At 43.5% G+C, this 24,514-nt stretch overlaps 4 protein-coding genes and 3 long non-coding RNA genes across 7 annotated transcripts; 6 read left to right on the forward strand and 1 right to left on the reverse strand.

The window, feature by feature from the left end:
* The first annotated feature begins 657 nt into the window (after positions 1–657).
* On the forward strand, positions 658–4,607 carry LOC124317736. The gene is made up of 4 exons (XM_046782784.1): positions 658–702; positions 2,476–2,612; positions 2,876–3,157; positions 4,128–4,607. Exons 3-4 carry the CDS (start codon positions 2,927–2,929, stop codon positions 4,398–4,400), a joined length of 504 nt encoding a protein of 167 aa, XP_046638740.1. The 5' UTR covers positions 658–702; positions 2,476–2,612; positions 2,876–2,926; the 3' UTR covers positions 4,401–4,607.
* A 1,516-nt stretch (positions 4,608–6,123) lies between these two features.
* LOC124320135 lies at positions 6,124–7,218 on the forward strand. The gene is made up of 3 exons (XR_006913779.1): positions 6,124–6,346; positions 6,823–7,015; positions 7,099–7,218. It is a non-coding gene; the product is annotated as an uncharacterized LOC124320135 (long non-coding RNA).
* Positions 7,219–9,264: 2,046 nt separating this feature from the next.
* Positions 9,265–9,835, forward strand: LOC124320166. Its single transcript, XR_006913800.1, has 3 exons — positions 9,265–9,319; positions 9,408–9,680; positions 9,748–9,835. It is a non-coding gene; the product is annotated as an uncharacterized LOC124320166 (long non-coding RNA).
* A 2,340-nt stretch (positions 9,836–12,175) lies between these two features.
* LOC124317351 lies at positions 12,176–13,389 on the forward strand. The gene is made up of 6 exons (XM_046782760.1): positions 12,176–12,253; positions 12,312–12,499; positions 12,567–12,774; positions 12,847–13,022; positions 13,084–13,288; positions 13,346–13,389. The coding sequence occupies exons 2-5, from the start codon at positions 12,442–12,444 to the stop codon at positions 13,179–13,181; spliced, it is 540 nt and encodes a 179-aa protein (XP_046638716.1). The 5' UTR covers positions 12,176–12,253; positions 12,312–12,441; the 3' UTR covers positions 13,182–13,288; positions 13,346–13,389.
* Positions 13,390–13,540: 151 nt separating this feature from the next.
* On the reverse strand, positions 13,541–15,584 carry LOC124320552 (sporozoite surface protein 2-like). Its single transcript, XM_046783384.1, has 2 exons — positions 14,631–15,584; positions 13,541–13,597 (listed from the first exon to the last, which is right to left on the reverse strand). The coding sequence occupies exons 1-2, from the start codon at positions 15,582–15,584 to the stop codon at positions 13,541–13,543; spliced, it is 1,011 nt and encodes a 336-aa protein (XP_046639340.1).
* Positions 15,585–17,956: 2,372 nt separating this feature from the next.
* Positions 17,957–21,902, forward strand: LOC124317784. The gene is made up of 4 exons (XM_046782787.1): positions 17,957–18,001; positions 19,771–19,907; positions 20,171–20,452; positions 21,423–21,902. Exons 3-4 carry the CDS (start codon positions 20,222–20,224, stop codon positions 21,693–21,695), a joined length of 504 nt encoding a protein of 167 aa, XP_046638743.1. The 5' UTR covers positions 17,957–18,001; positions 19,771–19,907; positions 20,171–20,221; the 3' UTR covers positions 21,696–21,902.
* A 1,516-nt stretch (positions 21,903–23,418) lies between these two features.
* On the forward strand, positions 23,419–24,514 carry LOC124320147. The gene is made up of 3 exons (XR_006913782.1): positions 23,419–23,641; positions 24,119–24,311; positions 24,395–24,514. It is a non-coding gene; the product is annotated as an uncharacterized LOC124320147 (long non-coding RNA).

Here is a 24,514-nt window from a genome sequence, read left to right on the forward strand (position 1 = left end):
TCGTGGAAGAATTATGCGGTATGTCAAAGTATTGCTGTTAATTAAACCGTAAGAATGAATCACTTAATCAAAGGAAGTCAGATGCATGGCAAGTTGGCAACTCAGTTGCATCATAGATGTAAATGTTTTGCCTAGTAAAATGGTTATATACTTTTAGATCAGCTTAGATCATTGTGTCATAGAAACACGTCAAATCACGTCGTAAGATCTCGAGGCATTTTTTGATGTGTTGATTTGTTTTGTTTTGCCCTCTGTTTATTGATTTTCTCTTGAATTTTGTGTCATCACAGACACACAGGAGGGGGAAGAGGAGCCATGGACGAAGAGGTATAAAATTGTTGTGGGCTATAATATCCATTAAGAATTAAATTACTCCCATGTTTTCTTTCGCTCCTGTAGGTTTGAGCTCCTCAAACGATTGTGTGTCAGCATTCGCCGTTATACTACATAGGCCTCTCTGCTATACAGTCTATCCATCATTATTAACCTATCAATTCACTCGTGTGGAAGGCAGCACTAGCCCAATCCAGGGCAGCAGCTCATCCAGGAGCAGCAAGGAGGATCGAAGCATCAGAGAAAAAAGAAAAAAAAACAAGGAGCCCCCCCAAAAAGATGGCGATCAATATAAGAGCTTACTCGAGAGACTGGACACGAGCGCCGGAGTCGGAAACGCCATCATTCAACAGCATCACGCAACGCCAGGTTCCTCCTACTTTTTCTTTATTATTATTTTTATTCTTATTCTTTCACACATCATTTTCTTTTTGATTTATCACGTCGTCTCTCTCTCCTATTATATCGAATTGCGCTAATTTCAGTTATTCCTGGACAATTATCGGTAGATAGTCGTACACATGTGCAGTGCAGTAGGCTGCCACCACTCTTTATAAATAGCGGCCTTGTGTCAACTCCTAAAAGCCTGCAATCACGTAGATAAATAGGAACGGCGTGTGTATAGATGTCCCCTTCTGGCTTTTGTGGGTGCACCAGATATATACCCACACACACACCATCGTTCAAAACTATTCTCCCAGCTCAGAAGATTAAACAGAGAGTTTATATTTAGAGACGGCTGAGACTCTGCTGCTGCTGCGCCCAGTGAAGCGAATGTACAAGACACTATTTGAATGTGTATCGGGTCGGTTAGGTTTTTCTCTGTGTGTTTCTGCGCCGGAATGGTGGAAACATAATAATCAGCAACTTTCGTTTCTCGCCCTAAAGGAATGAATGCGAGGGGAGGGGAAAAATGTCCGGAAGTGCTGGATGTGGGAGCCGTCGGTGTAGTAGCAGGGCAGCAGACAAGATGCGGTTATCTCACGGTGGGAGGGCGTAATAATAAAAGAATAAAAACCAAAATAGGAAATCTGATCTGGATGTTGGCGACGATGTCGTCATCCAGCAGACGGAAATAAAAAGAAACTTTTTATCTTTTTTTGTTTTTCGTGGCGCAGCGAAACAATCTGTCCCAAGATTCCGTAAAGGCTCCTGAAAAAAAAAATCCTGTCCGACGTCTAACTATGGCAGACAAACAATCGATCAAACCAGCACCCAACTTCTTTTTATTTTTCTTCTTCTTTTGTTATTAGGTCGTATCTTATCCGGATTGGAATGTTTAATTGTGTTTTGACATGGCGCGAAAATTTGAATTCCTTTTTTTCAAAAAGTGTTCTAAATTCCTGTTACGTGTATTTTAGGTGCGTGTATAAATCATTTGCATATAGATAGCTCTGAAATCCAATCTGATCCTCTCGTCTTCTCTATTTGACAGAGAATTATTATGATCACAGGCCGGGAGAAAATATACCCCGCCCAAGATAAAAAAAACGTGGTTGGGGGTATCATTTGGATGATGCGATTTACAGGCAATTTCGGAGCGCGCTGAGGTCTAGCGTGACTCGTAATGAACCCTAATATAGTAATATTACATCTAGCCTCTAATCGAATGTCATATCCAGCCAGTTTGCTAAACAAGATTTAGGGTCGATGCGTTTGTTGAAATTGTCACAAAGGCTGGCTGCTGGGCGCTGAGGAGGAGAGAGAGAGCCAAGGTCCGTGAGAGAGAAAGAGGCTGGCTGTCAAAAGCTTATTAGCATCGTATATATTTATATAGGATTGCCAGTGAGGTAGATACGGCCCGGAGGCTGCATTTCCTCGTATCTAAGAAATGCCGGGGCCTTGTTATTATATTGTGTATGTATCCTGTATCCGCCTAGATTCCCCAATGGACGCCCCCCCCCCCCCCCTGATGTATGCGGACCTGAGGGGGGTAAAAAAAAATGAGGGAATCTTGTTTACTTTGCGGCTAAAACATCCACCTCCTCCTTTTTTTGACACGATGATATTGTCCAATCGATTATTCAAATAAAGGCGCGCGCGCGCTTAAACCTCACGAGGGAATTCAATTTAAGAAAACTGGTCAAATGCAATGATTAACCAATGGTTACACATGTGTCAAATTTTGTTTTTATTTATTAGGTGTGTTGAGAGGATTGCCGAGAGATTTCGGCGTTTGACCACCGTCACATCATCAGTCGGCATCAGCTGGCGGCCAACAGCAGCAGCCGGGCAGCAGAGGCAACCGCGGCAACAACCGGAGTGACGTTTCCATTTAGGTCAGTCGCAGTCCTGCCACAGATTAAAATCTAGCAAATGATCAAATTCAGTCGTCTAAACTGAAAAGAAGAGATGATGGACGTTCCCAATTACTTGTCAAATGCACTTATACAGGATCAAAGCGACCGATCCTACCCCCTTTTCTATTATTAGTAGTGAAACACCACGCCCCTTCCCCCCTTCCATTTTGACGTATAATTAGCCCAGGGGGGAAATAATCGATTTGGTGACCATTTTGACGTGTGTGTGTGTGTATTTTCAGGTGGACGTAGGATCGACTAAGGCGACCAACATCGGAGGCGTTGGCGATCGAATGGGTCGCACGACTAAAAATCAACGCGGCGCTTCCGGCGGAGGCGGCGGAAGCAAAGCCGAGACTCCACCCACTACATCTCAGCAGCAACAATACGAGACGGCCCTCTACTCGCGCGAAGACATTCGCGAGCAATACTGCATCAACAAGAAAGAAACGGACGTGCTGGATCGCTCGTCCCACGTGCGCCAAAGAGCCAAAGGATTTTTCGGATGCCTAACGAGTCGCAAGGTAGTAACACTGGTAGAAATTCACTCAACTTTGATCAGCCCCAAATAATTAAAAAAAAAAATCCTGACAGGATCTTTTTTTACATATTATGATAGATGTAAGGGCAGCCATCTTGGTGTGTGTCCTTGGCTGTCCTTTTTATTCTTTCCCTTTTTGTTTGCTCTCACTGAGAGATCTGAGAGATCTGAGAGAAGAGGAAAAATCAATACAGCAGGAGCATACAGATCCCCCCTCTGTCTCGTAGAGTCTCCAGTGGTCCGGTATCCTATACTGGCACAGCTTTTTGGATATTCCTTTCACATGCTAGCTCCTCTTTTTGCAGATATTGTCAACAGACATTCTCTGTCGTCAAATTCGTTCGCAGGCCGGGAGGGATATACACATCAAAGAAACAAATAAGAATCTCTCTCATCATCATAAATATTCAGTGTGAAAAGGGAGGAAGAGATTCCAGGATGGATAAGAAACAAAAAAGGTCCATCGATCATCCGGATGACTTGTTCATCTCTTTTTGGCCCTCTTCTGTTAGATTTACACGGGTAACATATTATTACCATTTGGCGCATGTCGATAAAGCCTTCGAGAGTTCCTACTCTGGTGATGTAATAAAACAAAAGTGGGTGGGAAATACAAGATAGAAATTGTGGTTGACCCCCACCATTTTCTATTAAGATGATGAACGGCTGGGAGAAGAAGATGTAGGATCGATATGTACACAAAGACCTCTCTGGAGCCAACATCACCAGTTACACTACTAAAAGGGGTGGACACAGACACACAGACACACATTCTTATAATAAATATATCTGTGTGTGTTATTTATGTGAATGGGAAGTCGGAAGAGCATTCTCATAAATAGCCGAGCTGGGCTGTCGAACGACTTTATTAAGTGCATTCTTTTGCTGGGGGGTTTTTGATTGAACTTGTTTTTGTTAACATTTTATTTGATTTGTGTATCACTTTCCCATAGGATCACGGTGCCAAGAAGAAGAAATCGCGTTCGTCTTTCTTTTCGGCTTTGTGCGTCCGGCGGGCCAGCGAGGAGAACCTGTACAACGGCTGCAACAAACCCGTGGCCAACACCAACCGCAGCGTCACTCTGCCGGCCCTCCAGCCCTTCACGGTATACACAAATGAAATTAAATCAGGACGCGCGCTCGCCCGTCGAAGAAGAAATTGTGGCCGGTCGCGTTCTGGTTCACGACCCGACCCGCTACTTGAGCGGAAGCGGATCCAGCGATGATGGCAGTCTCAACAACGACGATCTCTTTGCTTCCTCGCTTCCGGCCAAGCCAGACATGAACCGCTCGTTGGGCTTCACCGACGTGGAAGATGTCGTCTGGTCTGATTCGGAGCCTCATCCGCACGATGGACCTCCTCCCAATCCGGCGGAAGAAGGCAAACTGCTGCAGGCCCAGAAATTGTTCGACTCGAACGTTTCGTGTCCGGATACGGCCGGCAACTATAGCGACGAGTTTGGCAGCACTTGGCAAGTTACAGTCCTCCAGCCGCATTCATCCGTCGCTGTCCGGCAGAGCGGAGGTGGTGGTGGGACCACCAGCTCGGATGACAAAGGCACCACCTCCTTTGTCGTCACCTGCGATTCAGATTTAGATCCACCCCATCCGCCCACTCCGCCTCCCTAGCGACCACCAGCCCCCACCGATCCCCCATCCGCCGAACTATCTGAGACGGAGAAGGAAATCATGGTCCAGTTTCCACCCTGGCCGGGATCTCAGGACGCTCAGGAGTTGCTTCCGGCACCACCCAGTTTCGCCTGCTCATCCCTCAACTCGTCTCAACTTCCCTCGGCGGATGAAGAAGAGGATCAAATCGTGACGTCATCAGCTCCTCCACTTGCCACCGCAGCCATCGCTCCGGATATTGATCCGTCGAGTCCCAACCAGCAAATGAGTCAGCGTGTTTTATTGCGTCACTTGAAGAACGGCTCGAAAAGCATGTCGGAGACTATTACTTCCGTCGATTCCGACTCTTCCGGACGTCGAGTGAAGGAGCATGAAACGTCGGCCAGCTCTGAGCCGCTCAGCCTTCCACCCAGCGAACTGAATAGTCCCCTGCAGGCGGACGTTAATAACAGCGTAAAGTTTGTCTAGCCTTTGACGGTTTGATTCATTGATTCATCAACAATCAATCAAACCGTTAGCGGCTTTGACCTCTTGAGGTAATTTCCTATTTACATGCTGTTTATTATTAATGCTCAATTAAAGTATCTTGGTTAGGGCGAATGGCAGGTCGTTCGTTTGTGATGTCAATGCTGGCTTTAGTTTTGTCAAAAATTCGGCAAAATACTACGACGATTGCGCCAGGATTCTTGGAAATATAATTCCACGTCGTTTGGCGCCCACTTTACATATTCCGTGGGCTCTGCCTTTCCAGCTCGATGACCCACCGATAGTGCCTACGACTTTTGGCAAGATGTATTAAAATGTTTTCAGCGAAAAAGTCGATACGATAATTAATCAGGATTTCGTTTTTGCCAGGATGGAATTGCGTCGTGTTGTGGCCGTCATTCGGCACGGAGATCGGACGCAGAAGCAGAAAATGAAAATGGAAGTCCGTCATCCCAGGTAAAAGAGAAAAACAGAACTCATTGTGCTAAAGAAAACTTGAATCCTTCTCAATTTATTCGTAGATTTTTTTGCTCTGTGGACCTCCTACGAATCCGAAGTCAATGGACGCCATTTGAAACAAAAAAAAAATTGCACAACTGCAGGAAGTGCTCGATATAGCCCGCTTTCTCTAATATCAGGAGTAGTTGCTGGTTCAGCTGATCGGAAACTAGAGGAAAAACGCGGCAAATTAGAACAACTTAAAACTGTTCTAGAATTGTACAGTATTACTTACATTATACTCTGGATAGCTAATTTCATATTATTGGCTGATTTTCTCATTTTCTCAAAAGCTTATCTTTCTTTTTTATTTACTGATAGCCTTTAAACAACTGGTTGGGTGGAGCACGTGAGGATTTGGTCGACATGTTCATCATCCACACGATGGAAGAAATCCAGGGCTTGTTGGAGGCTCACGAAGAGTTCAAAGCCACGCTTGGCGAGGCGGATAAGGAATACCAATCGATCAGTCGGTCTGGTTCAACAAGTCGAGTCGTTTGCTAGCCAGCACAGCATCCCCGGCGGCTTGGACAATCCATACACCAGTCTTACGGCCAAGGTATTAAAAAAAAAAAAAAAATTATTCACTTGCTCTTGTCGACTCCTCTGCTGCGGATTTTTATCGCGGAGATAACACGGGGGTCGTTTTTTGTTTTTAAAATAATTTCGATACGATTTTATTGCTGATTCACTATATTTGCGTGCTTTAAATTTAATTTGGCGCTTATCAACTGGGTCGACGTTGGCGTTGATTTAAAAAAAAAATCACTTATTTATTATGTGTCGTGTGTTTGTGTGGCCCAAACTAACTGCTGCAAACGCTCGTTGATTTTGTTAAAAGGATGAATCATCACCCAAGGTAAACCATGGCCTGTTTGCTTGGTGAATGGGCATGTTCTTTTATGGGGAATGTTCTTTTTTTTATCGTTTTTCATTTTTATTTATTCGGATTTTTTCACCCTTCTCTCCAGCCCTTCAATTGCCTTAAAAGTTGTACTTTGTTGTTGGACTAATTTGATTTTTCTCTTGTTTAAGGACATAACTTCCAAATGGGCGGAAGTCCGTCTGTTGGTTCCTCAAAGGGACGGCACTCTGGAGGCCGTCCCGGCTTCGTAAACAACAGAACAATGAGCTTATGCGCCGCCAGTTTGCCGAAAAGGCTAACTCGGATGGACCATGGATTGAGTGCCAAATGGACGCCGTGGCTTTGATCGCAATGGGAATGCAGGTCCGTCTCTTCAAAGACTTGTTCTCCTTTTGATGTCGTCAAACTGATTTTCTGTGTATTTTGTCGACTGAATGAATGTTCAGGGATCATTGGAGAATCAGTTGGTCCGCTTGAAAGAATAGGAGCAGAACGTCTACGCCTACAAGTCGCACATGGAAGAGTTGGAGAAGCTCAACCAGGGCATTCAAGAATCGATGGTGTTTGAAAACCGATACACACTCATAACCGCCTAAACCGCCTACACCATGGAAACGCTTCGAGTCGGCTGGGAGCAGTTGCTCACCTCCATCAACCGGAACATCAACAAAGTTGAAAAACCAGATTTTGACGCGCGATTCTAAAGGTATCAAAGTCTAACAAGTTTGGTTATCGACAGGAAACGTCAATTTGGTTCATAGGCAGCATGATAGAACAGATTATTATATGGACAATTTCTTATGTTGTTTCGACACTTTTTCTCGAGTACTTATCATGTAGCCAGACAAATAGCCTGCAATAACCTTACTATTGCTTTCCGGCTTCTTTTTTTCTGATTCCCCACCATGTCTAATTTTCTAGATGTCTGGAGAACAATTGCTTCGGTAAACAAAGTCGATAAAAACACACCATTCAAATATAGAAAACCGGCTCTTACTTGGGGAAACCTGCGTTCGGAAATTCCCTCTCAATAGGCTGCTATATCAATCGGTTGTTTGTATTTTAACGGTTGACAATTGCTATGCGCCATCAGATAATCAAGGCTGTCAGACGCGAAAGTTTCTGCTATAAGAAAGAATTTCAATTCTAGACACTGACTCGACACGAATGCCAACAAATACGATTGTTTATATGCGTTATCTGACTATCTCTCGTCTATGATGCAGGTATATTTCTAACAGACAGGAAATCATTATGTGGGAAACTACTGCTGTATAGCGAAAGGCTGGATGAAGGTAAGCTATTGTATATGCCTGGCTTATAATGTAGTAGTTGTCAAACGTTGTTCCACCAAACTTTCCCGCCTGATCGGGTATATAAACACAAGAGAGAGAAACGGTTCCATAGCAGAGTCAGTTGACCAGGTGTCGTGAAAACAGCAACATACATCCCATTGAGTTGCTATTCTCTGCCAAGTGTATTATTATTAAAAACTGTGGGCCTACTACAATATTGGAGTTCTAAGGCCTCATTTTAGGTCAGTGCTCATTCATTTTCATTTAATGAAGGATTAATTTATATTGGTTGCGCTGCAGTGTAGAGTTTCGTGCGGGGAGTGATGAACGTCTAATATTGTCTAGAATTTCTTTAGATGTAGTTATAACAGTGTTAAATAGCAATGGTGCGATTTTAATAAAAAAGAGTGAAGTTATAATTAAACGTTATTCATGACACTCTTGTCAAACTTATATTTGTGACGTTACACCTGTTAACCGTTTGGCTACAGTGGGAACTCAATTTGGCCTATTATAAAAATTTTACAAGCGGGCAAACCCTCTTGAAATTATCTCCGGCGTATCCAATTTCCGTGCATGAATTATAGCTGAATTTATTTATTTATTTAATTTTCAAGAATTCAAGATGTTGCCGCGTTGGACGGTTGGCGTGCTCATTTTTGGCGTGCTGTTTTCTGTCTTCTCCAGCAGCGAAGGCGTCGAGAAACCGAAAGGGTCAAATGGTCGAATTAAAAAGATATTTGAATACGTCAAAATCCCTTTAATCGACCTGCCACATTGAATATCAACCCGAACCCAACAGACTTTAGCACGGCGCGGCGCGGCGCGACGCGACGATGATGTGGTTCAATACGATCAGCTATAGGCTACTATACGATCCCTCTGGATTGGGCTTTGAATTTAAATTACCGTTCGATGGACGTTACCAACCGATTTTTGAGACCGAGAAGGTCAAACCTAATCGTAACCCGAATTACCAGACATCACCGAGTCCTGAACCGACTTACTCGCCCCCATCGACTATACACTGCCACCTTACTTTGAACTTCCTCAAGTTGAACCTGCTCTTCCTCCCTATGTCCCTATTCATACCGTGCCGAAATCTAATTATAAACTTGAGACATCAGTCGACATTTCATACACTACTGTGTCAATCCATACAGCAGTCCAAACAGCTGTCAATCAATACAGCAACGAATATCCTTACTATTGCCCTAAAGTTGGTGGTTACGAGTGGTCATAGCCCTGGCCGGCTAGCTAAAGATTGCGTAGTGTGGTACGATCTCGTTCTGATCACTACTGCCCAATACTGCCTGCTGCAAACTGCCGGATGGACAACCAGGAACTTGTTGTCCGGATCTTCGCCGTAACGGTAAATATTTCACTGCCTAAATTTTGTTTGGTATTCCTATACAGTACCAGAGCTCTATTTCAAATCGATTTTTATTTTAACTCAACAGGTTATGGCGAAGCTATCAAGAAAACCAAGAAAAATGTGAAATGTGTGAGCATCAGGGTATTGACATTTACTCTGTGAACGCGGCTGCTCACGCGGGTCGCTTCAACATGAGGTTAATGGACGAGACGGAGAAATTCCTTCGCGACAAGAACATCACCATCAGACTCAGTTCGTCATCTTACGCGCATTTACTTTTCCAGACAGCGACCGAAGCTGAACATCTTAGTCGTGCCGCATTAACTAGTATTGAGACAACCAGAGAACGTGGCAAAAGGTATTTTTTTTTTCTTCAAATTATTTCAGCTTCAACAATTAAATGACTCGATATTCAATTGATGTAGATTCGAAATGACTCCAGCAGAAGAGGCTGGTTTGGGTTTGACTCAATTCCATACGAGCTACTACTACGAGCTACAACTTACGAGCTACTACACCGAGCTCCGAAGTATAACTCTGCCCCGAGCTACATCACCAAAGAGCCGGAGTACTACACCGAGGTTCCCAAGTACTACACCACTAAGGCACCCAAATACTACACGACTACGTATGCTGCCCCCTGCCTACTACATCGAGGCCCTTAATTACTACAACACCGAAGCGCCCAAGTACAATTGACGTTGCCCCGAGCTACTACACCGATGCCCCGAAGTCTTACTCGGCGTAAAATGAATTGTCTTCAAACAAGTCGTGTAAAAGGAGAGAAAAGAAGGTATAGAAATCAGTCGAGTGATGATTTTCAAAACGGCAATAACTGCAGTGTCCAGCATCTGTCCCCAACTGCATTGCTCGTGCTCTGCTCTTCGTGTAACCAATTCGTAATCATGGGTAAATATTTTGTTTTTTACATTGAGTTATGTATCAATCCCAGTTTTTTTCTATTTGTTAATATTCCAGTTGGTACTCTTTTCTAATTGTTTGACAGTTATTTATACTGAATATCAATGTTTAAATTTATGAATTGTTTAGTTAACTATAGTGACGTGCTGCTGTTGGGTGTTGTGATGGCTGGGTCGACCGCTGGTGTACCTTTGTAATTTTGTATCATTGGTATGGCGGATCACAAATCACAACGCCGCCGCCTTACTAAACATTAAACAACAACCAGTTACTACACCGAGGCTTTAAGTACTACACATCTAAGGCGCCGGAGTATTATACCACAACTTACGCTTCCCTTGAGCTACTACACCGACGTCCCGAAGTAATACTCTGCCCCGAGTTTGACCATCAAGGCACCGGAGTACTACACGACTTAGTATACTGCCTCATCATCCTTCACCGATCCTAAGTACAACTCTGTTCCCAGCTACTACACCGAAGCTCCAGCTTACACCACTAAAGCGGTCGAATACTACACTGAAGCCGTTCTTATTTATGCCCGACCATGAATTTATCTTACCTTTCCCCCGATTTTACCCGCATTATGTCAAAAGGCATACGAAATTAGCCCCTGAACGCCTCCTGTCAACGCGTATGTCATTATATTATGTCTAGTCAAAGAAAAGGGTGAAACAAGGGTGACAAAAAAGCGCTGACGCAACATGTGGCCTCAGGCTTCCCATCAAAAGTGTAATCATTTGATGTGAGCATCTATATTAAATGTTAGTCATTCAGCCAGAGGCTTCGCTGCTACACATCATGACTCTCTCACCTAGGTATTAAATTTAATTAATTCAATTAAATGTAATGTAATCAAATATTTAATTTTAATTAAATATTAGATTACATTCTTTCAAGTGGCTGCCACTTGCGTGTTTACTCATTCTCCTACCAGCTCAGTGGTATTATGCCAATACTACCAGCTATAGTCCTGTTTATTCAGCACCACAAGTGTCCAATCGACCGGATCTTTCTTACGTATTCAACTATCCCTACACGTCAGTTCAAATTTGTCTTAAAGTTGATTTTTCTTTAATTCAATAACAATTGTGGATAGCGTATGACGTACTCCCGGAGAGGAACCATGGTGTCCTGCTGCGTCTCTGCTAATCAACCATCTGTGTTTCAATGCAAACCTGCCATTCTCTGTTCACCTTGGTTCATTGAATGACTCTACAATCCTTGGTGGTGTACGGCAGCAGATGGAAATTTCGGAGCTTGTTGTCTATAGACATTCTCAAGACAACATGTAAGTTACCATGTCTAATCAGTGTGAATTTCCAATGGTAATGTTTAATTTATTCAATAACCCAGCTTCTGTTGCACGATTCCCCGAGTCGAGTGAGTTGACAGCCATGCCCAGAGACATAACCAAAGACGAGATGAGTCGTGCTGTTACGGTAGCTCGCCAGCACGTGGAAGAGATTAGTGCTTTCGAATGGCATGCTGGGAATAACATGTTAGCTCCCTGGCAAAATTCTGCGGCCTACAGCTACAGTGCTACCTACCACCTATATGCCTCCCTCATAGGCCAGCAGGAAGGATGGAAAGGACTTCAATCGCTGGAAGCGTCTAGAAACTTGGCTAATGTGTAAGTTATTCTTTTAAATTTTTGTTTAAGATTATCTAAATTGTTTTTTGAATTTTTAGGTTGAACTTGAACCTGAAATTGCCGGGTTCGCACTGCTGTAACGAAAATGTAGGACTTCGCCCGTGACACTGCAACACTTGTGTGTTAAGGAGACCGCTCTTTCGTCCATTTGCCGTGCATAGCCTGCTTGCACTGCAATGCATCTGCTTTGTACAACAGGTAAAAGTGTTTTTGAATGACTTTGATACAGATTGAATAATGCTACTCTGAAATTACTTAGGACTTACGACGCTTCATATGCAACAATCTTGCTTACCCCAATTGGGGTAGATCGAATTCGCCTTTGGAACGCATCTTACCTCCCCAATACGCAGATGGTGAATTTAATAGTTAGCTTCATTCAACAAGTTTACTTATTGTCCTAATTTTTAAAAGGCATTTGGACGTCCCGTGAATGGCCGGGACTATACCTCCGGGCTCCAGTTGACTCTGTCAGCCGCATCTTTTCGTAAGGCGTCTCAGATTATCCCGACAATCAATTCAATCAATTAACACAATTACTGTGATGCACTGGGGTCAACTTGTCGCTCACGATATTACTCACGTTCCTACTTTCCGTACATGTAAGCTAATTAATTCATTTTCTCTGTTTTTAATGAGCAAGGCTAATTTATTTTCTGTTGTGAAAAGTGACCAATTCGGCGATTCAATGTTGCACGGGTGACGGCAAGTACTTGTCACCTGAGCGAACTCTGTTTCCCCACCGAACCCACTTTGTTTCCCCATCGATGTGGACCACGACAATGAATTCTAGAGTCAATTTGGCGTTAGCTGTCACGATTTCGTCCGCTCTGTCATCGCTCCTCGAGAAGATTGCAAATTCGGTTATGCCGACCAGGTACTGTAGCTCGCTTTTTTCCTAATGATGCAATTCATTACTTTACTTGATTCGACTTGATTATGCAATTAGCTCAACCGAATTCCGGCCTATCTGGACGCTTCCGTCATTTATGGCTCGACTGCTGCTGAAAAAGTTGTCGTGTTACCCCAATAGACAATCGGCGGGGACTATGTTTGTTTTACCAGTCGATCCCGAACGAAAGGATTGTATTTCCGACGAATACGGAAGCCAATGCTTCGTCGCAGGTACGAATTCTAAAATAAATACTGGTTGGTTTGAATGTGGCTAATTTGTTTAAATAATCAGGTGATCAACGAGTCAATCAGTACACTGGTCCAACTGTGTCTTGCACATCGTCGTTTGGCTTCGTTTGCACGACAAGTATGCTAACCAGCTGGCTTTGATCAACTCCCAATGGGACGATGAGAAACTTTACCAGGAGACTAAGGAAATCGTTATAGCTTTGGTGCAACACATCACCTACAACGAATATCTGCCATCTGTTTTTTGGGTAGGTCAAACCGAATTATTAAGTCGAGAATCTTTCATTTCTATTTTTGTTTTGTAGGACCCAATTTAATGGAAGAATACGGCCTACTCCCTCTCACAACTGGTTACACTTACACATCCCGCTTTTAAGGCTCAAATAACAAATGAGTTTGATACTGCTGCATTCCGTTACGGACATTCATTCTCTCATTCGCAACTATACATGCAACGAGTAAAAAAAGGTGAAAGTGAAGTAATAACATTGAAGTGCTAACTAACGCATTTCTTTGCTGTTATAGACTATGATGATACCTACTGGTTTGTTTAATCTCTGTTGGCATCAATGAGAACTTTTTTTTATTTGTAAAATGAGCCAGTTTATCACAAATCTATTTTACTACACAAATTATCGGTTCCAGTCTAATTCTTCCATGTTTTTCTTCCGGTCCATTTCTCTTCCAGTCACTTTCTTCCTTGTTCTACTTCCGGTCCTTTTCTTCAAGTCCTATCCAGTCCCATCTTTCCGCTTTATTCATCCAGTCCATTTCTTCCATCCATTTTCTTTCATTTTCTACTTCCGGTCCATTTCTTCCAGTCCTATCCAGTTCCACCCTTCCGCTTTATTCATCCAGTCCATTTCTTCCATCCATTTTGTTTCATTTTCTTCCTTTGTTCCTTTTCTTCCCGTCCTATCCAATCCCATCCTTCCGCTTTATTCATCCAGTCCATTTCTCTTCCAGTCAATTTCTTCCTTGTTCTTCCTCCGGTCCTTTTCTTCCAGTCAAATTCTTCCCTGTTCTACTTCCGGTCCATTTCTTCCATCCACTTTCTTTCATTCGCTTCCTCCGGTCCTTTTCTTTCAGTCCTATCCAGTCCCATCCTTCCGCTTTATTCTTCCGGTCATATATCTTCGAGATTTGTCTTGCATTTTTTCCGTTCTTCCGTTTCTTTTCCTCTACATCGCGCCTTATTTATTTCTTATTTTTCTTAAAAAATTTGGTGACTTTCTTAGCCCCGTTTTTAACATTTTTTATCCCTTTATCTTTTTTTTCTTTTACACTATTACCAAATTTTTGTATTTTTTCTTCTGCTTTTTCTAATTTTTTTTTGAACCAATTTTTTTTATTTTCTGATGGTTTTTTCTCGTCTTCTTTTGGTTTCTGCGGTTCCCGTTGCCCTTGTGCTGTCTGCTGATTGGTTACAGTTTGTTTGATTTTTCTTTCCTTTTCCTTTTCGCTCTTAGTTGTTCTTTCTACGAGCGTCTCGTCGGTAGGTTTTGTCTTGTCAGGTTTAGCTTTCCCAACCGGTTCTTGCTTCTTTGTTTTAAACATATCAGAAAAGAATTTCCCCAACCCTTTTCGGACCTTTTTTTCAGGTTGAATCGGAGGTGTTGCATACTCGTTATCCGGTAAATATTTTGCTTTTGAGTATTCTTCGGGTTCGTGGGGGTGCGGTTCATTTAGTTGTTCACTTGGAGCTACTTCCGGTTCATGCGCACGAGCCGCGTCTTCCGGTAAAGATAGGGCTGAATATTCTTCGGGTTCGTGGGGGTCGGGTTCATCTAGTTGCTCACTTGGAGCTACTTCCGGTTCTGGTTCTACATTTTCCGGTTCATGCGCACGAGCCGCGTCTTCCGGTAAAGATAGGGCTGAATATTCTTTGGGTTCGTGGGGGTCGGGTTCATCTAGTTGCTCACTTGGAGCTACTTCCGGTTCTGGTTCTACATTTTCCGGTTCATGCGCACGAGCCGCGTCTTCCGGTAAAGATAGGGCTGAATATTCTTCGGGTTCGTGGGGGTCGGGTTCATCTAGTTGCTCACTTGGAGCTACTTCCGGTTCTGGTTCTACATTTTCCGGTTCATGCGCACGAGCAGCTTCTTCCGTAACCTCCTCCGCAGGATATGCTTCAAATTCTTTTTGGTTTTTGACTTTTTGTTTCTTTTGAGCTGTCGCAGTTTCACCCATCGGAATTGTCCACGCTACTGATGGCCGGCTTGGATGTATTTTAGCCTTATTTGCTGGTTGTCGTACTGGTTGCTCAATCGTGGTTCCAGAAACATTACGATCGGGGTGATACCCGTCGTGATGATTCTGGTTTCCGTCATAATTTTTAAAATGACGACCTTGTTGGCCATTGGAATTTGTATTTCCAATTGGATTACATCCGTAGTGGTGAATAATCCTATTATCATAGTTTGTATAATTTTGGATAAAAACGGTGTTTGGTGGAGCTCTATGAGATTCGTGGTTCTGGATATGGCGCCTGTTACCACCTTTAGGTTGGTGGTTAGGGCTATTTTGATCACATAAAATGTCCATCTGGACCGGATAACGATTACCCGTCCTTCGTACCGTAGTTCTGTTTCCATTCCCGGATTCATCATAGACTTCCGGGTATCGAATGTTACAGTTTGTCTGATAATTTCGCTCGTTCCGTTCAGCAGGATTGGTACTACATCGATCTGAACGACGGTCTGATTGATTTCGATTGCTTTTTTTACTTTCATATCGGTAATTGTTTATAATGTTACCGTTTAGGTTATCAATATATAATACTGAGCTGCCTTGTGAGACTCCGGTTGGATTGTAGTCGGAGACACTACATGCCTGTTGGGTTTTTGTACCCTTGTCTGGTTTAACATGATTTTTTATGGTTTTTTTGTTGATGGAGTGGGCGTGTTCCCCACTAATCAACAAACCGTCGCTAAACGGAATGCCAACATTTATATATGCCATGTTGAGAATAATTTTTGTCTTGTCTTTTCAGTTGAAACAGTGTGTTGGTAGTCACACCTTTACATCACCTCATGTCGAGCACCCTTATATAACCTCGCATCCAACTTTCCCTTCCGCAACTGCTATCCTGAAGGATTTTTCATTTACAGTTCAATAACCTTGCAAGTTATTTGCATTTAATTTGCTCAACTTATATCTCCCTCTTTTTACACTTAAAGTTCAATGATTAAAATTGAAAAATAACGACCTATTACTTAAATAACTGCAAAATTAAAATGCAATTCTGGTTGTTGGCTTGTTGCGTCATGGTTGCGTCATCAAAGATTGCGTCATCACGTCGACGCTATAGACATCTGGTGGTGATTAGCATGTTTGGGCATGTTTGGGTATGTCTGGGCAGCGACTCGACTGACCCATCACAGCGTTATAACATGAATAAGCTCCTCCCCCTTGAGACATGAATAAGCTCCTCCCCCAAAATTTTCGTGACATTATCCGTGACATTATCCGTGACAGACACAGGCTCCTCCAGTCCTCCCCCAAAAAGCTTGCTGTTTTATTATATATGGAAGATTCAGAATCTGTATGTGATTTGCCATCACTCATTGATTCTTAGGGAATATATTGTTGGTTTCAACAAATTCGATTGGAATTGCGGCAAATATTTTGGAAAGGGTCTGTCACTTTCGTTGAGCAAATGACTCACGCCAATGTTTTCAAAAACAATTTTAATTCATCGATTGTTTGATTCAAAATTTGGCAATAAATTTATTAATTTGATTTCATTTCACCTTTTATTATTTTTATTGCCCCTTAGCCTTTAGTCGAAGATCTTTTTGCGCATGTTTACTTTTTGATCCATGTTACTTTAAAAAAAGTCGCCTGTTAATTCCAAATGCACGGAAATTAAAAGGGCGCAGGAAGTCATAACATTATTTTATTGTTGTGCGATCAAAGAATCACGGCGACGCTATTGTCCTATGGCCCTCTGGCGACGTCGGTTAATTATGTTTCCAAAAATCTGATTTTATTTTAAACTTTCGTGCGATGGGTATGAGAAATGTGTTATCACGATTCAGAGAGGGAACGGTTTCTAAACCGACGGGAAACCGCATTGCAAATTTGCAATTGCAATGGTGAGTGAGAGCGGTGAGATGTGTTTTTTAAAACCTGGCAATGTTGCACACCAAAATGTCATCCAGAAACCAGAATTCCAGACTTGATTGTTTTTGTTTGCAAAGCCAACAGGATCCCAGGATGGTTTTTACTTAAAAATGAAAAACGATGTCGTGCTTGTATCGTGGAAGAACTATGCGGTATGTCAAAGTATTGCTGTTAATTAAACCGTAAGAATGAATCACTTAATCAAAGGAAGTCAGATGCATGGCAAGTTGGCAACTCAGTTGCATCATAGATGTAAATGTTTTGCCTAGTAAAATGGTTATATACTTTTAGATCAGCTTAGATCATTGTGTCATAGAAACACGTCAAATCACGTCGTAAGATCTCGAGGCATTTTTTGATGTGTTGATTTGTTTTGTTTTGCCCTCTGTTTATTGATTTTCTCTTGAATTTTGTGTCATCACAGACACACAGGAGGGGGAAGAGGAGCCATGGACGAAGAGGTATAAAATTGTTGTGGGCTATAATATCCATTAAGAATTAAATTACTCCCATGTTTTCTTTCGCTCCTGTAGGTTTGAGCTCCTCAAACGATTGTGTGTCAGCATTCGCCGTTATACTACATAGGCCTCTCTGCTATACAGTCTATCCATCATTATTAACCTATCAATTCACTCGTGTGGAAGGCAGCACTAGCCCAATCCAGGGCAGCAGCTCATCCAGGAGCAGCAAGGAGGATCGAAGCATCAGAGAAAAAAGAAAAAAAAACAAGGAGCCCCCCCAAAAAGATGGCGATCAATATAAGAGCTTACTCGAGAGACTGGACACGAGCGCCGGAGTCGGAAACGCCATCATTCAACAGCATCACGCAACGCCAGGTTCCTCCTACTTTTTCTTTATTATTATTTTTATTCTTATTCTTTCACACATCATTTTCTTTTTGATTTATCACGTCGTCTCTCTCTCCTATTATATCGAATTGCGCTAATTTCAGTTATTCCTGGACAATTATCGGTAGATAGTCGTACACATGTGCAGTGCAGTAGGCTGCCACCACTCTTTATAAATAGCGGCCTTGTGTCAACTCCTAAAAGCCTGCAATCACGTAGATAAATAGGAACGGCGTGTGTATAGATGTCCCCTTCTGGCTTTTGTGGGTGCACCAGATATATACCCACACACACACCATCGTTCAAAACTATTCTCCCAGCTCAGAAGATTAAACAGAGAGTTTATATTTAGAGACGGCTGAGACTCTGCTGCTGCTGCGCCCAGTGAAGCGAATGTACAAGACACTATTTGAATGTGTATCGGGTCGGTTAGGTTTTTCTCTGTGTGTTTCTGCGCCGGAATGGTGGAAACATAATAATCAGCAACTTTCGTTTCTCGCCCTAAAGGAATGAATGCGAGGGGAGGGGAAAAATGTCCGGAAGTGCTGGATGTGGGAGCCGTCGGTGTAGTAGCAGGGCAGCAGACAAGATGCGGTTATCTCACGGTGGGAGGGCGTAATAATAAAAGAATAAAAACCAAAATAGGAAATCTGATCTGGATGTTGGCGACGATGTCGTCATCCAGCAGACGGAAATAAAAAGAAACTTTTTATCTTTTTTTGTTTTTCGTGGCGCAGCGAAACAATCTGTCCCAAGATTCCGTAAAGGCTCCTGAAAAAAAAAATCCTGTCCGACGTCTAACTATGGCAGACAAACAATCGATCAAACCAGCACCCAACTTCTTTTTATTTTTCTTCTTCTTTTGTTATTAGGTCGTATCTTATCCGGATTGGAATGTTTAATTGTGTTTTGACATGGCGCGAAAATTTGAATTCCTTTTTTCAAAAAGTGTTCTAAATTCCTGTTACGTGTGTTTTAGGTGCGTGTATAAATCATTTGCATATAGATAGCTCTGAAATCCAATCTGATCCTCTCGTCTTCTCTATTTGACAGAGAATTATTATGATCACAGGCCGGGAGAAAATATACCCCGCCCAAGATAAAAAAAACGTGGTTGGGGGTATCATTTGGATGATGCGATTTACAGGCAATTTCGGAGCGCGCTGAGGTCTAGCGTGACTCGTAATGAACCCTAATATAGTAATATTACATCTAGCCTCTAATCGAATGTCATATCCAGCCAGTTTGCTAAACAAGATTTAGGGTCGATGCGTTTGTTGAAATTGTCACAAAGGCTGGCTGCTGGGCGCTGAGGAGGAGAGAGAGAGCCAAGGTCCGTGAGAGAGAAAGAGGCTGGCTGTCAAAAGCTTATTAGCATCGTATATATTTATATAGGATTGCCAGTGAGGTAGATACGGCCCGGAGGCTGCATTTCCTCGTATCTAAGAAATGCCGGGGCCTTGTTATTATATTGTGTATGTATCCTGTATCCGCCTAGATTCCCCAATGGACGCCCCCCCCCCCCTGATGTATGCGGACCTGAGGGGGGTAAAAAAAAATGAGGGAATCTTGTTTACTTTGCGGCTAAAACATCCACCTCCTCCTTTTTTTGACACGATGATATTGTCCAATCGATTATTCAAATAAAGGCGCGCGCGCGCTTAAACCTCACGAGGGAATTCAATTTAAGAAAACTGGTCAAATGCAATGATTAACCAATGGTTACACATGTGTCAAATTTTGTTTTTATTTATTAGGTGTGTTGAGAGGATTGCCGAGAGATTTCGGCGTTTGACCACCGTCACATCATCAGTCGGCATCAGCTGGCGGCCAACAGCAGCAGCCGGGCAGCAGAGGCAACCGCGGCAACAACCGGAGTGACGTTTCCATTTAGGTCAGTCGCAGTCCTGCCACAGATTAAAATCTAGCAAATGATCAAATTCAGTCGTCTAAACTGAAAAGAAGAGATGATGGACGTTCCCAATTACTTGTCAAATGCACTTATACAGGATCAAAGCGACCGATCCTACCCCCTTTTCTATTATTAGTAGTGAAACACCACGCCCCTTCCCCCCTTCCATTTTGACGTATAATTAGCCCAGGGGGGAAATAATCGATTTGGTGACCATTTTGACGTGTGTGTGTGTGTATTTTCAGGTGGACGTAGGATCGACTAAGGCGACCAACATCGGAGGCGTTGGCGATCGAATGGGTCGCACGACTAAAAATCAACGCGGCGCTTCCGGCGGAGGCGGCGGAAGCAAAGCCGAGACTCCACCCACTACATCTCAGCAGCAACAATACGAGACGGCCCTCTACTCGCGCGAAGACATTCGCGAGCAATACTGCATCAACAAGAAAGAAACGGACGTGCTGGATCGCTCGTCCCACGTGCGCCAAAGAGCCAAAGGATTTTTCGGATGCCTAACGAGTCGCAAGGTAGTAACACTGGTAGAAATTCACTCAACTTTGATCAGCCCCAAATAATTAAAAAAAAAAATCCTGACAGGATCTTTTTTTACATATTATGATAGATGTAAGGGCAGCCATCTTGGTGTGTGTCCTTGGCTGTCCTTTTTATTCTTTCCCTTTTTGTTTGCTCTCACTGAGAGATCTGAGAGATCTGAGAGAAGAGGAAAAATCAATACAGCAGGAGCATACAGATCCCCCCTCTGTCTCGTAGAGTCTCCAGTGGTCCGGTATCCTATACTGGCACAGCTTTTTGGATATTCCTTTCACATGCTAGCTCCTCTTTTTGCAGATATTGTCAACAGACATTCTCTGTCGTCAAATTCGTTCGCAGGCCGGGAGGGATATACACATCAAAGAAACAAATAAGAATCTCTCTCATCATCATAAATATTCAGTGTGAAAAGGGAGGAAGAGATTCCAGGATGGATAAGAAACAAAAAAGGTCCATCGATCATCCGGATGACTTGTTCATCTCTTTTTGGCCCTCTTCTGTTAGATTTACACGGGTAACATATTATTACCATTTGGCGCATGTCGATAAAGCCTTCGAGAGTTCCTACTCTGGTGATGTAATAAAACAAAAGTGGGTGGGAAATACAAGATAGAAATTGTGGTTGACCCCCACCATTTTCTATTAAGATGATGAACGGCTGGGAGAAGAAGATGTAGGATCGATATGTACACAAAGACCTCTCTGGAGCCAACATCACCAGTTACACTACTAAAAGGGGTGGACACAGACACACAGACACACATTCTTATAATAAATATATCTGTGTGTGTTATTTATGTGAATGGGAAGTCGGAAGAGCATTCTCATAAATAGCCGAGCTGGGCTGTCGAACGACTTTATTAAGTGCATTCTTTTGCTGGGGGGTTTTTGATTGAACTTGTTTTTGTTAACATTTTATTTGATTTGTGTATCACTTTCCCATAGGATCACGGTGCCAAGAAGAAGAAATCGCGTTCGTCTTTCTTTTCGGCTTTGTGCGTCCGGCGGGCCAGCGAGGAGAACCTGTACAACGGCTGCAACAAACCCGTGGCCAACACCAACCGCAGCGTCACTCTGCCGGCCCTCCAGCCCTTCACGGTATACACAAATGAAATTAAATCAGGACGCGCGCTCGCCCGTCGAAGAAGAAATTGTGGCCGGTCGCGTTCTGGTTCACGACCCGACCCGCTACTTGAGCGGAAGCGGATCCAGCGATGATGGCAGTCTCAACAACGACGATCTCTTTGCTTCCTCGCTTCCGGCCAAGCCAGACATGAACCGCTCGTTGGGCTTCACCGACGTGGAAGATGTCGTCTGGTCTGATTCGGAGCCTCATCCGCACGATGGACCTCCTCCCAATCCGGCGGAAGAAGGCAAACTGCTGCAGGCCCAGAAATTGTTCGACTCGAACGTTTCGTGTCCGGATACGGCCGGCAACTATAGCGACGAGTTTGGCAGCACTTGGCAAGTTACAGTCCTCCAGCCGCATTCATCCGTCGCTGTCCGGCAGAGCGGAGGTGGTGGTGGGACCACCAGCTCGGATGACAAAGGCACCACCTCCTTTGTCGTCACCTGCGATTCAGATTTAGATCCACCCCATCCGCCCACTCCGCCTCCCTAGCGACCACCAGCCCCCACCGATCCCCCATCCGCCGAACTATCTGAGACGGAGAAGGAAATCATGGTCCAGTTTCCACCCTGGCCGGGATCTCAGGACGCTCAGGAGTTGCTTCCGGCACCACCCAGTTTCGCCTGCTCATCCCTCAACTCGTCTCAACTTCCCTCGGCGGATGAAGAAGAGGATCAAATCGTGACGTCATCAGCTCCTCCACTTGCCACCGCAGCCATCGCTCCGGATATTGATCCGTCGAGTCCCAACCAGCAAATGAGTCAGCGTGTTTTATTGCGTCACTTGAAGAACGGCTCGAAAAGCATGTCGGAGACTATTACTTCCGTCGATTCCGACTCTTCCGGACGTCGAGTGAAGGAGCATGAAACGTCGGCCAGCTCTGAGCCGCTCAGCCTTCCACCCAGCGAACTGAATAGTCCCCTGCAGGCGGACGTTAATAACAGCGTAAAGTTTGTCTAGCCTTTGACGGTTTGATTCATTGATTCATCAACAATCAATCAAACCGTTAGCGGCTTTGACCTCTTGAGGTAATTTCCTATTTACATGCTGTTTATTATTAATGCTCAATTAAAGTATCTTGGTTAGGGCGAATGGCAGGTCGTTCGTTTGTGATGTCAATGCTGGCTTTAGTTTTGTCAAAAATTCGGCAAAATACTACGACGATTGCGCCAGGATTCTTGGAAATATAATTCCACGTCGTTTGGCGCCCACTTTACATATTCCGTGGGCTCTGCCTTTCCAGCTCGATGACCCACCGATAGTGCCTACGACTTTTGGCAAGATGTATTAAAATGTTTTCAGCGAAAAAGTCGATACGATAATTAATCAGGATTTCGTTTTTGCCAGGATGGAATTGCGTCGTGTTGTGGCCGTCATTCGGCACGGAGATCGGACGCAGAAGCAGAAAATGAAAATGGAAGTCCGTCATCCCAGGTAAAAGAGAAAAACAGAACTCATTGTGCTAAAGAAAACTTGAATCCTTCTCAATTTATTCGTAGATTTTTTTGCTCTGTGGACCTCCTACGAATCCGAAGTCAATGGACGCCATTTGAAACAAAAAAAAAATTGCACAACTGCAGGAAGTGCTCGATATAGCCCGCTTTCTCTAATATCAGGAGTAGTTGCTGGTTCAGCTGATCGGAAACTAGAGGAAAAACGCGGCAAATTAGAACAACTTAAAACTGTTCTAGAATTGTACAGTATTACTTACATTATACTCTGGATAGCTAATTTCATATTATTGGCTGATTTTCTCATTTTCTCAAAAGCTTATCTTTCTTTTTTATTTACTGATAGCCTTTAAACAACTGGTTGGGTGGAGCACGTGAGGATTTGGTCGACATGTTCATCATCCACACGATGGAAGAAATCCAGGGCTTGTTGGAGGCTCACGAAGAGTTCAAAGCCACGCTTGGCGAGGCGGATAAGGAATACCAATCGATCAGTCGGTCTGGTTCAACAAGTCGAGTCGTTTGCTAGCCAGCACAGCATCCCCGGCGGCTTGGACAATCCATACACCAGTCTTACGGCCAAGGTATTAAAAAAAAAAAAAAAAATTATTCACTTGCTCTTGTCGACTCCTCTGCTGCGGATTTTTATCGCGGAGATAACACGGGGGTCGTTTTTTGTTTTTAAAATAATTTCGATACGATTTTATTGCTGATTCACTATATTTGCGTGCTTTAAATTTAATTTGGCGCTTATCAACTGGGTCGACGTTGGCGTTGATTTAAAAAAAAAATCACTTATTTATTATGTGTCGTGTGTTTGTGTGGCCCAAACTAACTGCTGCAAACGCTCGTTGATTTTGTTAAAAGGATGAATCATCACCCAAGGTAAACCATGGCCTGTTTGCTTGGTGAATGGGCATGTTCTTTTATGGGGAATGTTCTTTTTTTTATCGTTTTTCATTTTTATTTATTCGGATTTTTTCACCCTTCTCTCCAGCCCTTCAATTGCCTTAAAAGTTGTACTTTGTTGTTGGACTAATTTGATTTTTCTCTTGTTTAAGGACATAACTTCCAAATGGGCGGAAGTCCGTCTGTTGGTTCCTCAAAGGGACGGCACTCTGGAGGCCGTCCCGGCTTCGTAAACAACAGAACAATGAGCTTATGCGCCGCCAGTTTGCCGAAAAGGCTAACTCGGATGGACCATGGATTGAGTGCCAAATGGACGCCGTGGCTTTGATCGCAATGGGAATGCAGGTCCGTCTCTTCAAAGACTTGTTCTCCTTTTGATGTCGTCAAACTGATTTTCTGTGTATTTTGTCGACTGAATGAATGTTCAGGGATCATTGGAGAATCAGTTGGTCCGCTTGAAAGAATAGGAGCAGAACGTCTACGCCTACAAGTCGCACATGGAAGAGTTGGAGAAGCTCAACCAGGGCATTCAAGAATCGATGGTGTTT

This window comes from Daphnia pulicaria, chromosome 1, assembly GCF_021234035.1.
Source record: "Daphnia pulicaria isolate SC F1-1A chromosome 1, SC_F0-13Bv2, whole genome shotgun sequence".
Lineage (NCBI taxonomy): Eukaryota > Metazoa > Arthropoda > Branchiopoda > Diplostraca > Daphniidae > Daphnia > Daphnia pulicaria.

Excerpts from the sequence above, each read along its gene's own strand:
- LOC124320552 (XM_046783384.1), bottom strand. The coding sequence starts at position 15,584 with ATGGACATTTTATGTGATCAAAATAGCCCTAACCACCAACCTAAAGGT. Across the intron at positions 13,598-14,630 it reads CGATTCAACCTGAAAAAAAG|AGATTAAACAAACCAGTAGG; the intron begins GTCCGAAAAGGG and ends TGATGCCAACAG.
- LOC124317784 (XM_046782787.1), top strand. The coding sequence starts at position 20,222 with ATGGGTCGCACGACTAAAAATCAACGCGGCGCTTCCGGCGGAGGCGGC. Across the intron at positions 20,453-21,422 it reads GATGCCTAACGAGTCGCAAG|GATCACGGTGCCAAGAAGAA; the intron begins GTAGTAACACTG and ends ACTTTCCCATAG.
- LOC124317736 (XM_046782784.1), top strand. The coding sequence starts at position 2,927 with ATGGGTCGCACGACTAAAAATCAACGCGGCGCTTCCGGCGGAGGCGGC. Across the intron at positions 3,158-4,127 it reads GATGCCTAACGAGTCGCAAG|GATCACGGTGCCAAGAAGAA; the intron begins GTAGTAACACTG and ends ACTTTCCCATAG.
- LOC124317351 (XM_046782760.1), top strand. The coding sequence starts at position 12,442 with ATGCACTGGGGTCAACTTGTCGCTCACGATATTACTCACGTTCCTACT. Across the intron at positions 12,500-12,566 it reads CGTTCCTACTTTCCGTACAT|TGACCAATTCGGCGATTCAA; the intron begins GTAAGCTAATTA and ends TGTTGTGAAAAG. Across the intron at positions 13,023-13,083 it reads AAGCCAATGCTTCGTCGCAG|GTGATCAACGAGTCAATCAG; the intron begins GTACGAATTCTA and ends TTAAATAATCAG.